This window comes from Emydura macquarii, unplaced genomic scaffold (genome assembly GCF_026122565.2).
Source record: "Emydura macquarii macquarii isolate MOO-44397 ecotype Brisbane River unplaced genomic scaffold, CSIRO-AGI_Emac_v2 contig_18, whole genome shotgun sequence".
In the NCBI taxonomy this organism is placed as follows: Eukaryota; Metazoa; Chordata; order Testudines; family Chelidae; genus Emydura; species Emydura macquarii.
The window spans coordinates 4,871,029-4,883,537 of NW_027130155.1; the positions used below are offsets into that span (position 1 = coordinate 4,871,029).

Here is a 12,509-nt window from a genome sequence, read left to right on the forward strand (position 1 = left end):
TCGGACCAGAGGGTCCACCGACTCCCTGGCAGGGCCCCTGAAGAAAGCCATTCCTGTATACAGCCTTCTGAGTGATTGCTTAGCTCTCCAGGCTTAATGAGTATGATATATTGTAGTTAATTTTAGGCTTTGTATTTAACTAGTATATCTATAGAAAACCTTATACATTAAACCTTATTGATCTGCAAATCGAGCGTACCATGTCTCACTGGTATTCACACTGATCACTAAGTGTCCAGTATTAACACACCTCCGCTCTGCAGCTGATACAGACCTGCTTGCCATGCCCTCCCCAAACTCATCCCACACATTCCTTGCAAACTCATCCCACACATTCCTTGCCCATCTCAATAGCCTGTTCACTTCACCCCTTTAGACAGCTTCCAAAATGATAGCTGGAACATACACACAGCTATGAAAGCCTACACTGCCCTTCACTGTAATCTCCATTCCCACCAAGAGTTTTGTGTGTGTTATTTGGTATTTAATAAAACACAGCCTGAGAGATAATCAATTTTTATTTGTCCCCTACACAGAGTGGTTGCTGCTGCAATTAATACACAGTGGCAATTGGATCATCAGACTACAAATCAAAATCAGGGATCATCAAAATTTTCATGCAAGGCACCAAGTTAACAAAGATGGCAGAGTGCTGTATAGAAAGACACATTAGTAGTGCTCATTGTCAAAATGGAGCCTCAAGGACTCCTTGATTCAAATAGCCCCCTATTGTATCCCTCTAATAGCCCTGGTATCTGGTTGCTCTACATCAGCCATCAGATGGATCCACCTCCGTGTTCCACCCCTGGGTAAACTTTTCACCCTTAGCTTCACAAATATTATGGCGTGCACAGCAGGCTGCTATGACCATAAGAATATTTTCATCATTTAGGTCTAACTTGCCATAAAAGCAGTGCCAGAGTGCTTTTAATCTGCCAAATGCACATTCTATGGCAGCGGTTCTCAAATTGTCAGTCAGGACTTGGTGTCAGCTTTATCAAACAGCAGATGCTGCTTCTGTTTTTCTCACCCAGAAGATTTAATAACTACATAAGCTAATTAGCTAGTTAACCACAAACTCTTGCTAAATTATGATGTAACTTCTATTACCGTTTCTTCTATTTTGTATACTTTATGCCTGTAAATTAGTAACAGAATAGATCATATTATATTTCTTGCAGAACCGCAAGGTAGAATGTTACTGGATAAAATAAACCCTGAAAGATACCAATTAAGATTTAAAAAACTATCAGAAGATTAAAGCTATCCAAGTATTCTTAATAGACCTCTTCAATTTGAGGAAGCTTCATTGCAATTTGTGGCCTACGCAGCCATAGAAATACTGCAAGCAGTTTGGACCATGCTGTCAATTTTAAATAGAATTGTAATCAATAAATACCTATATAAAAACAAATATTTAATAATATCTAATGGAGGTTTTTATTTTGCATTAAAGCAATTGATACGTTCCAATAGCATGTTTGAGAAGCCAATGTGAGGTGTAAATCTTTGAATCAGCCAGTGTGTTATAAGCTCAACCATATATTTGGCACATATGCAGAGTAAGATCCTTTCATGGGCAGGACTCCCTAACATTGCCACTGACGTGCAAGGACTAATCAAGTAGTGGCACAGAGATGCGTATAGCTGTTTTGTATGGTTTCTTTGTTATTTCCTTTTGATGATTGACCAAGCACAACACCTAGGACGATGGGGCTATAATCAGGGCTCCTAGCACTACAGTACAGTAATACAAACAACAAATGAGTCAAATGATTTATACTGCTGCAGGATGAACTACCAGACAAGGACAAAATACATCAAGGAGCATGAAGAGACTTTACATAAGATTTTGGTCAAAACGTCAAAAGTGATGATGGAAAGAGTATGGAGTCATGCAAATTTGGCCAAAGGATCACGCTGCAAATGGGCTCAGAGAAAGTAACTTGTGGAAGAGAGTTACTGACCGGAGCTAAATTAACAGGTATTCAGCATATAGTTCAACAGGTCTTATAAAAACTGCTATGGCATGAGATGTTTCGCACGAAGACACTGGAATTTTCCAGGCAAAGTTGCATGATGCTAGAAAGGACACACCTCATTTTCTCACTGGATGACAAGAAAGGACACCTCAGATTCTGCTTAGATATTTGAAACCTTTATCAGAATCATGGATCAGCTTCTGGTTGGTCCACATCAACTTTGCCAAAAAGAGGAGCAAGGCTACGCTGCCCAGCAGAAAAATGTACAAAGTACCCCATGTTGTTTGAGACATTGCACCCTGAAACCAAAACATCTGAAAGAGAGAGACTGAACAGACCTGTCAATGCCTGGCCAGTGAGAGCACCCCCTTCTATTAATAACTAGTCTTGTTATTGTCTGGAAGTTATGCTAAATTAAAAGTAACTGAGCACTGAAGCTGGAGAAACTCATTACTCTAATTAAACCTAACAATATTTATAAGAGAAAGTTGTGCTTCCCTGGAGCAAAAGTTACTGCAAGAAACCCTGAGTCTTTCAGAGCTGTGTGCACTTTTGAGGCTGATTTTGGTCAAAAGAACTAACAGCTTCTTAGACAAAAAAGGGGAAAGGAGCTTTAAACTGGTTTGCAAGCTAGATATTTATCACTATTTAAACCTTTAGGATAAAGTGGTATATAAGAGCTTTCAATATAGGATACATTCTAGAGAATTTTGGTGCTATTCTTCTTCATTACACGTTTATTTTGTTTTGTTTAATGTATGATAGTCTTGCACATGTACAATTGGCAAAGCTGGGCTATGAGTATCCGCTTGGCAAGGTAATTTTGAACGGAATTAGCATTCTTTGAGAATTAAGTAGCTTGTTTAAATTTCTAAATTCTACTATAGAACCATTTGGTTGAACTGACATGAGCCGTGCCATCATTCCATTGGCACATAAGCTTGACTGGAATTAGGAAAGGGTCTATAGTTCCATGTTAGTACCAAAAATCACCTGTCTAGACTGGCACAGAAGTTTGCCTTTGTAACAAGATTGCAATAAGACCTTGAATGAATTGAACTGCTTTATCATCTCTGAAAAGATGTAACATCCCATGTTGAGTTCAATTTTTGACACTAAACTATTATCTAACCATCCTTATTTTGTTTTAGGTAAGTTTTTGTTTGCTTTAAAAAAAATAATAAATTATCCTGCCTATACTTTACTTCAGCTAAAAAGATCCAAAGAACAATGAGAAACCTAGTAGAGGTAACCGATCAATTAAAATAATCTAAGCAACGTGTATTTTCTCTCATACTCGCTGTACTTCCAATTTCTACACCCCAAATTATCCATTTAACATCATATTATTTAACATTTGTGTTCCAGTCATATCCAGATGATCCATCAGAACTAGAGCCATTGTAGGAAATGGTCCCTGCTCCAATGATCTTGGAATGTAAACAGACAAGACAGTAACTGACAAATTCCTGGTCCTAGCCCTCCAGAAAACCTGTTCTGCCACAGCTGAACCTAGGTGCCTAAATTAATGCACCCACGCTTGAAAATGTGCCCTTAATTCTAGAGGGCACTATCCGCTTTAGTATCTATAGGATTTTTTCTTTTTAAAAAAGCATCAAGCCTTGTCTGCTAAATCCTTTACCCTGAGCTGACCTTTAAACCTGATAGGTTTATTTAAACTGGTTCTGCATGAGATGCCTAAGCAACCTCATTTCTGAAAATGTGTTTAATACTTTAATAAATTTACAACCAAACAATGACTAACTTCCATTTAATTTCTAGCAATAATCATATAACTCAACATAAACCCTGGAAGAAGTGTTAAATTACTACAGGCCAGATTTTTTTTTAAAAGGTGCTTAGGTGCTTTTGAAAATCCCCCTAGGGCATATCTTCATCTTTAGGTTCCTAAATACCTTTACAGATCAAGTCCTTCATCTAAATGCCCATACAGTGACATTATCCAGAGAATGTTAAACATCCTGTGCAAAGTCAAAACAGTTCACAGTGGAAAATCCACAACAAAACCCTGCACAGTGATTTGAAGATATTCCTTACAAAGCAAAAGTCATGTGAATGAGAACATAAGGATGCACTTAATTAAGCAGAATGGTAGAAGTATGTGTACAAAGTTCATGTATTAGTGTCTGAATAATGGTGACATTATAGCAGAATTTTGGAAAGCCTCCTCAATCCATAACTAACTAACTAACTAGAAATGTTCAGTCTGAAAATGTAAAGCTGACTTCTCTTTTCTGCTCCAAATGTGGAAGAAATATTCTCCCGGCATACATGTCATGTTAATGGGAAGAACTTGTGTGTCACAATGGAAAAATATCCTCCCCCATCTCCAGGAGTACTTTTAGCTTAAAATGTATGTGCTTCCTTTCTCATATCTGTCACTTGCCCATTTAGTGGAGGTGGTGAGAGGGAAGTGAATGTAAGTGTTCACAAATCCATATATTTGGAAAGCCAGAAGGGACTATTATGATCATCTAGTCTGATCTCCATAACACAGGCCAGAGAACCACACCCAGTAAGATCTGCATCAGGCCCATAAGTTCTGAGCTATAGCATTTTAGAGCTTTTAGTCAGATAGCCAATACTGATTTAAAGACTTTGTGATGGAGAATCTACCACGTCCCTACGTAAAGTTGTTCCAATGATTAAGAATTCTTCAAAATTGTGCCATATTACTAGTCTGAATTTCTCTAGCTTCAGCTTCCAACCAGAAACCTAGAGGCATCCTCTTTTTCGTTTCAGTCTATCAAATACTTTATTATAGTAATAATAACATTGGACATATCTATAGCATTTTCCATCAAAGAGCTTTGAAGATGAATCACCATAGCTCAAAATAGGCAAATACCATAGTAAACTGAGGAAGAAGTGAGCATCAAAGCCAATTTGGAATGCAGTAATACCCCAGCTCTGAATCTGATGTTCAGAACATCCTCCACTAAACACAAAACAACTCAAGATCTGAAAATGTGTCCCTTCACACTTGCCTTGTTTAGCTTCTTATTTGCTATTAGAAAGTCAATGGTGTTGTATTTGTCTCTGAAAATATAAAGTGCCAGACAGTTAAATGCACTCAGCTGTGCTTCAGGCATTTGGGCTACTTTAAATAGAATTTATTATGAAAAGTTAAAAGGTTTTTATGTCTCAATTTTTGCTTTTTTCAATAAAAATGAAAATTAAAGTAAAGTAATTTCAGCTCCCTCAGAAGAAGCAGCAGCACCGCAAGTGGCTGCATAATCTAAAATTAGAAACAAAGTGGCACTCTTTTTTGGTGTCAATCTGCCTATTGCTTTTTGTAGTACTTCATGTCTCAGATCCTTTGAACTTTCACTTTTCATTTATAAAGCTATGTTGCAGGTGACTTGACGTGATTTTTTCCTTCTTAGTAAGACATTTATATTAATCATTCCAACCCTAAGAAAAATAGCAGTAGAGTTTTTCTAGGGAAGTTTAGTGGTTGTGTGTTGTAAAAATAAAGATTTTAGATAACATGACGGTGTAAATTATATTTTGTTTCAGAAACAAAGATCTAATATTTCATATTTAACCTGCACAAACAATAGGAGGCAACTGAGAATAAGAGAATGTATCAATGACTGCTGTTGCAAGTGGTTATGGGTATATGCAGAACAATGTTTATTTTCTATCTTGTGTATTTCTATATCAGTTGAATGTATATAAACACAGAATCACCACCACTCCCATATTGTATAGTCATACACATTACATAGTTTCCATGAACACTCCACCCTTTTAATAACCTCCCTAAAACTAAATACAGTTGGACAAATTGATCACTGGTGTAACTCCATTAACTTACTACAAATCTGGCCTATCATATGTTTTTGAGAATTTTTCTTAGGTCCCGGGCTGTGATGTTTCAATTCCTTGTTGATGTTTTTTAAATCCCAAGAAGCGTTCAGCCTTTTTACTGAATTATAATGGTCAATCCACTTCCCTGGGTTTCAAGGGAGATCAGTTAAAAATGTCACTTGTATCTGATAACTTCTGTCCATACTACTATTATAACACCAGAAATTTCTATTATTGACAGCTAATATTTCCTCCATTTTTTGCAGTTTGTTTACTTTTTGCATGTGTATACTTACTTTCACAGTTTGCCAATTCTACTAAAATCGATTTTCCTTTTTTTGTGTCAGTTTTTCAACCCAGCTACAGGGAAGAAAAAAAAAACAATTTTTTTTAAATAGAGAACTCTGATCATAAAGCCCCTAAAATTGGCATGTGCACTGCCCAAAATTGTTCTGGTTCTTTTTCACTGAAAATATTTCAGGTTCAAGGTGTCCCTTTAAGATGAAATCCACATAGCTGAATAAGCAGTCAGTTTACCAGAAAGGCTGAAGAGAACTCAGAATAAAGGAGTCTAATGTCCAGGGAAAAAAATACCAAAAGTCCCGAAGGCAAGAAAAATGTTTGACAAAATGGAGATTACTTAGAAAACAAAATCTCCTCTTTAGCAAAACCTTTTTACAACACTTTGTTTTGGTTATACACACTGACTTAACCCTTGTACACAATTACTTTATTACATTGAGAGAAAACAGACAGAAAGAGCTCTGTGCAGCAACACACCACACCCAGTGTGTTCCCAGAGATCAGACCCCAGCTTTGCTATGAAATAGCTTGGAGCTGAAAGACTATTTTTGGTATTAACATACCATAACATTAACATAAATGAGCAAACGAGGTTCCCTATCCTGTAATCTCCTCCACACAACTGGAACCCTGGGACCAAAGAGAGCCCCACTGAAATCAGGGGGTTTCTTGACAGACATGTGCCTGCTAGTGTGGATTTCATAACAAGATGGAGGTGTAAACCTCCCACTTTAGTTGAGAATTCTTGTATCCATTGCAGCATCCTTTTAATACCCTTAAAGTAGGTGAGAGCTGGAACTGAATGGTGTTGGTTTTAAGACTTGACAGCAAGCCATATCAAAGTGTCCAGGTATAATTGAAGCAGAGTATATATGGCAAACCATGCTCAGGAATTGACTTCAATGAAGCAATGCGAATTTACATCATTTGAGGATCTGGCCCTTGAAACTGGAAACCAAAGAAATCCTTGCACACAATTTGGGCTTGGAAAGCACATGCTATACAAGAAACAGCAGAACTCCCCATGATATTTGTAAGGAAGAGAGAAAATAAATAAATTTGCTGTTTCACAGCTTCATTCATCCTTTTATCTTAGCATTTGATGCAATTCCTGTTTTGTTTTGTTTTTTAATTTAAAAAAACAAGAGAGAGATTGGAAGGCTCAAAAAAGACATGTAGCCTTTCAAATTAGGTCACCTCTTCAAATTCAGATCCATGATTAAGTGACCATAAATCATTGCCATCTGATCAGATGGCAGCCCAGCAGCACACGCTAAGTGAGCTTGGTGGGGATTTACAGTATTAATCCTAAAGAAAAAAGAGGAATATGGAAAAAGACTTTTCAGTGGATTGCTTCTTTATTCAGAATGGCTATAAAACGGCATTCCTGCCAGTACAAAGCATCCATTCCTGCTGTTAGCCATCTCCAGAGGACCAAAACACTACAGTGCGAAAGACTGCTTTTGACAACAACCATAAAGTATTGTTCATCAGAGCAAGTGCTTACTCTTGAGTTTATAGTAGACAGGAGACCTAATCACAAAAACCACCATCACAAGAGGCACCCTTATGCAGTCATCAATAAAGCCAAGGACTGAGTAAATTAGTTTATCCTCTTGCTTCTAGAGTTTCCCATCCAGAACAGGTTTAAGACTGCCAGTTTCAGATCTAATTTATACCGGTATAAATCCAGAGAAACTATTAAAGGCAAAGAAGTCCCTCCAGATTTGCACTGCTGTTTGTGAGATCATAACCTGGCCAATTGCTGTGAGAAAATCTGCACTATTGGTGCCAGCACTGTACCAGTTCTATGGAGAGAGGACTCCAGTCTCAAGCGCTGTTAATGCAACCTCCTTCATAAGTACCACTTTAAAAATGAAAATTAGACATTGCTTTAGTTGAAGCAATGCATATTCTCTCCAATTTCTAGGGGCTTGTCCCTGCTAGAGTCCATGAGAGTTCAAAGGAGAAAGCAGGATCATGCACTAGATGCAGACAATTCCCACAGATTAACAGGAGTTACGTATGTGCATGAATTTCTTGTTGTCAAACACTCTACAGTACCTGCTTAAAAATAAGAATGCATTACCAGGGCTTGTCAGTGCTGCCAGTGCTGCAGCTGCAGGGGTTTTCTGGTGTCCCACTCAAACAGGCTCAAGTATTTCTGTGATGTTTGATAGCAGTGCTGCACATTGCACACTGTTGTGTGCGACATTTCATCATGCCGCACAAAACTGTCATAATAACAACTTCATTTCCCGTGCTGGGATATATTCCAGGTTTCTTCTCTTCTAGTTTAACATTAAACCTGTACCGTATACTGCCTTAATTTACCCCCAAAACACACACCCCTGTTCTGGAAACATTACTTATGGCCCATCCTTGTAATAAACTGATCATCAAGCTAGAATGTTATAGAAGTTTGGGATAGGTTAGAGGTGGACAAAGTTTCTCATGGAATTTTGGGCCCCTCCAATCCAATGAGTTTGCAAGGGGGCCATAATTTGCTTCAGCTGCATGTTGCAACCTATGTGTAATTATGCACTGATGTCTTGAATTATATATATTTACTTTCTCCCCACTTTTAAAACAATTCCCATTTCTTAGTTTTTCTTAGCACGTCTGATAAAAGTGACTAGACAAAAAATATTAGGCTATGTATTATATGTCAGACATGGTATAGAAATCAATTAGTGTGTGACAGAAAACCTTTCCATTTGAAAAGGCCATGGAATGTTTTTCTGTGACGTTATAAACAGTTGTATAGTTCTCTATGTTTTAAGTACTGTTCAGACATTAACTGATTAACCCACAGTATTCTTGAGAGGCAGATAGGATGCCTATTGTACAAATGAGGGAACGGAGGCAAAGAGAGATTAACCCATGATTTGCCCAAGGCTTCAGAGTAAATCAGTGGCAGAGCCAGGATTAAAACTCAGGATCTCTTGACACACAGTCCTCTGAGTCTAGACCATTCTGCTTTTTTTCATTTTATTGCACATTATTCATTCAGACTCAGGGCCCAAGCAGAGTCATTGAAATCATCCATGTCAAACTGAGTAGTCATCATCTTTACAAAGAGCTCTGTGCAGAGCTTTAGAGCACACCAACAGAATGCTCTACCAGAAAGAATTTCTGTTAAATATTGAGTGAATTCATTACTTATAAAAGCAAAGAGCTAAACATACCAGCAAACACTATCTGAATGTCACCATAAAACTCTGCTAATGCCCATCTGTCCTGACTTTCACTACCTGACATTCCACTCTTGGGCATCTTAAACTGACACTATCAAGCATGTCAGCATTCCCCCAACCCAAAATAAACTGATATTGTAATGTGTTTTTGTCCACAGACTGTCAAAAAAGACACACTCCCTGCACACAGCTGTTTCCCTATATTAGTAGTCTTACCCAAATGGGTAAGGACCAACTCCCTCAGAGACAGAATCACATCTTACACCACACTTAATAGACACTACAGTAATACACAGAATGCACATAAAGGACACAATTAGACCCTTAGTTTTAGCTGTTCACGATGGAACCTGTTAAGTAGCCTCTCACTTCTTTATTTCCTTGTACGCAAAAAAATTATTTTAATAATATGTCTGGGAACTGAGTATTAGTCTTCCCCTCTCTTTCTTAGCCCTCACCAATCAGACCTCAAACTCACCTGGCACACGACCAACAACTCTAGGGTGACCAGATGTCCAGTTATTAGGGCTTTGTCTTACATAGGCAACCATACCCCCGCCTCCTGAAAGAAAAGAAGTGTCCCTATTTTTCACATTTGTAACCTGGTCACCCTAAACAAAACCCATAATGAAATGATACCATAGCAACTACTTTCACATTTGTAAAGTTTTGCAGCCACCCTAGTCACTCCCTCCTACACGTGGGATAACTTGAAATCAGCTCACAATGGACATTTTACAACGGGGGGGAGGGTGTCTCTAATCGAGGTTTTCAGGCTTGCAAAGCCCATAAGATAAATGAGAGTTATCCTGCACGCAGGCAAAATTTGGAACAGATCAGACAAGCTAGTGCTGGATGAATGAGATACAGAGACCGAAACAAAGTGCCATCAAAGGCATAGTCCAATTTATTTATAATGAATCAAAGGATTGTTTCCCATAGATCCCGCAAATCACTCCGCAAGTAACACAGATAAGAGATTCCCCACCACCCCAAACCTATTCACCGAGGCCAAAGCGCTCAGAACTGGACAACGATTTGGGGTGACCAAATCGAGACGTGTAAGTGCTTGGTTTTCAGAGCTAGTCAGCACCATCAACTCCTGCTGAAGTCAGTGAACCAGACGGAGGATTGCGCAGCGCAGCACTTCCGCAAATCACATCCAAGCGTCTCAAGCTTCCACTCCCCCTCCCCCCAAATAAGGGGGCCCTTCTGAAACCTGAGCCCCGGTGTTTCCAACCTAAGCCCAGCAGCGAGTTCGGTGTCACCTTCCTAGCGAAGTTCGAACCCTCTCCGTCTCCGCGTTCACCATCACCTGCAGAACTGGACGTGCTCCTAACACAGGGACGCAAAAAGCAATCATCCAGAGAGAGCAACTCATACGCGCACCTCTTCCCAGCGAATACCGATCTTCAGAGCTAGCTGTGACAAAAGTTTATTTAAAAAGAAAAAACCCAAATGACCGCAGCCTCTGCTGAGTCACAAAGGCAGGCTGTGTGCTGAGCAAGGGGGCGTTTGAGTACATCAGAAGTTTAAGATGAATGTTTCTCAAACATGCAACACTTCTACAGGTTTGGCAACCCAGAGCTGGAACCTACAGCCCTACTGCTTTATTCATACAGGAAGAAGAGCCCTGTCCGTTATACACAGTGTGCAAGACATGATTTCCACAAGTTGGTGAGGACTGCTACCATATGACTAAAATGAAGCCAAGAATGTAATAGAGGCAAACGCACAGGAGGACATCAGAATATATTTAAATATGTCCTGGATAGCCATTCTAGCTACATTACTATACCAATCATTTCCAGACGGCTGCCTCCCTCGTTATCACACATGATTACACTTTGCATTGGTACCGAAGGAAAGTGATTCGGATTTCTATGAGCTTTATATGTGCTTGATTACATTAGCACTTCTATAATTAGCTGTGTTTATTCATAACCTCACCCATGCACGCATGGACTATGCAAATCGCCAGTGATGTGCCATATTTAAACGCCCCTCTCCCTCTTCTTCTTCCGAAGTCTGATACAGTATTTCTAGCTAGGCTCAAGCGAGAAGAAAAAACAAGCAGCAATAATTTAGCTATACAGGATTGTAGAGTAAATTACAAATCAACGACAAGTTTGCACTTCCTCAACTGCATTCAAATATAAGTATGCATTTCTATTATTGTATATACATATATTTTATAGATTCATGTTTGTAGCTTTCACTTTTCTCTAATAATTTATTTGGTGCCAGGGTTACAGTTCCTTGCTTAGTTTCAGGGTATTCTTAGATATAATTTGGATATTCCCTAAGCAGACACTGATATTATTCTTTGTCCTGCGTTTTTCTTTTCTCCACATTAATACATTACTTTAACTCAATTTCATAGATAAGTACCTGAAGTAAATAAAATTCTAAACTTACCACATGTCCTACAGTTCTAAAGCCAGCATTTATTAGCATCAGTTTCCAGCGTTCCTCGATATTCTCTGGAATGGGTGTATAAACATAGTATGCTACCAGAACAGACGCAATAAGAAGGCAGAGTGATTTAGTTCCCATGTTCTACTATCCACTTCTTTCAAGACTGATCAGGTTAAACGTTTTCACAACACTGACTCTTAACAGTTGCAAATCAGCACACGCTGATAGGGCAAAGTTAATCTGTCGTTATGTTTGGATCACGCCCAGGAGGTGAGTTCTCATTTGATTGCCCTGTATAGAGGTTATTCTGCTACACAGAAGGAAAACGTGCCTTTAACTGGAAAGCATTCCGTTACAATAGTTACATTTCAATATTGAACATCAAAGTAAATCCATTGATATCACCCTGGTTAAGTCATTGCAGGGGCTTTTCTAGCCAGAAATCAGAGCTGGGAAAGACTTGAGAGGAAAATGCAGTTATAAAATTAAGTACAGAATGTAGCTTGTAAGTTAAGAACTGCAGCAAAAGTGATGATCATAGACCAAAAAGCCCCTTGAAGGTCCAGGGGTTTGATAAACTTGTTCTTCATCACTATGCATGGAGTCTGAAATAAATGCAAACACTTGTCCCACTGATAGAGACAGAGAATTTACTCTAACAGATCAGACCATACATCCTTCTAGTATAGCATCCTCCTGTCTCTGACAGTGGTCAATACCTTATGCTTCAAAGGCAGGTGACACCCCCATCTCTTCCCTCTTACTCCCCAACAAA

General features: G+C 38.8%; 1 protein-coding gene across 1 annotated transcript in view; it reads right to left on the reverse strand.

Annotated features, from left to right (window-relative positions):
* Window positions 1-11,899, reverse strand: part of LOC137146752 (arylacetamide deacetylase-like) — a 32,356-nt gene extending 20,457 nt beyond the window's left edge. The window contains exon 1 of the mRNA XM_067538267.1: window positions 11,735-11,899. Coding sequence (XP_067394368.1) covers window positions 11,735-11,872 — 138 coding nt within the window. The 5' untranslated portion in view covers window positions 11,873-11,899. The remainder of the gene's footprint in view (window positions 1-11,734) is intronic.
* Between the last annotated feature and the right edge of the window lie 610 nt (window positions 11,900-12,509).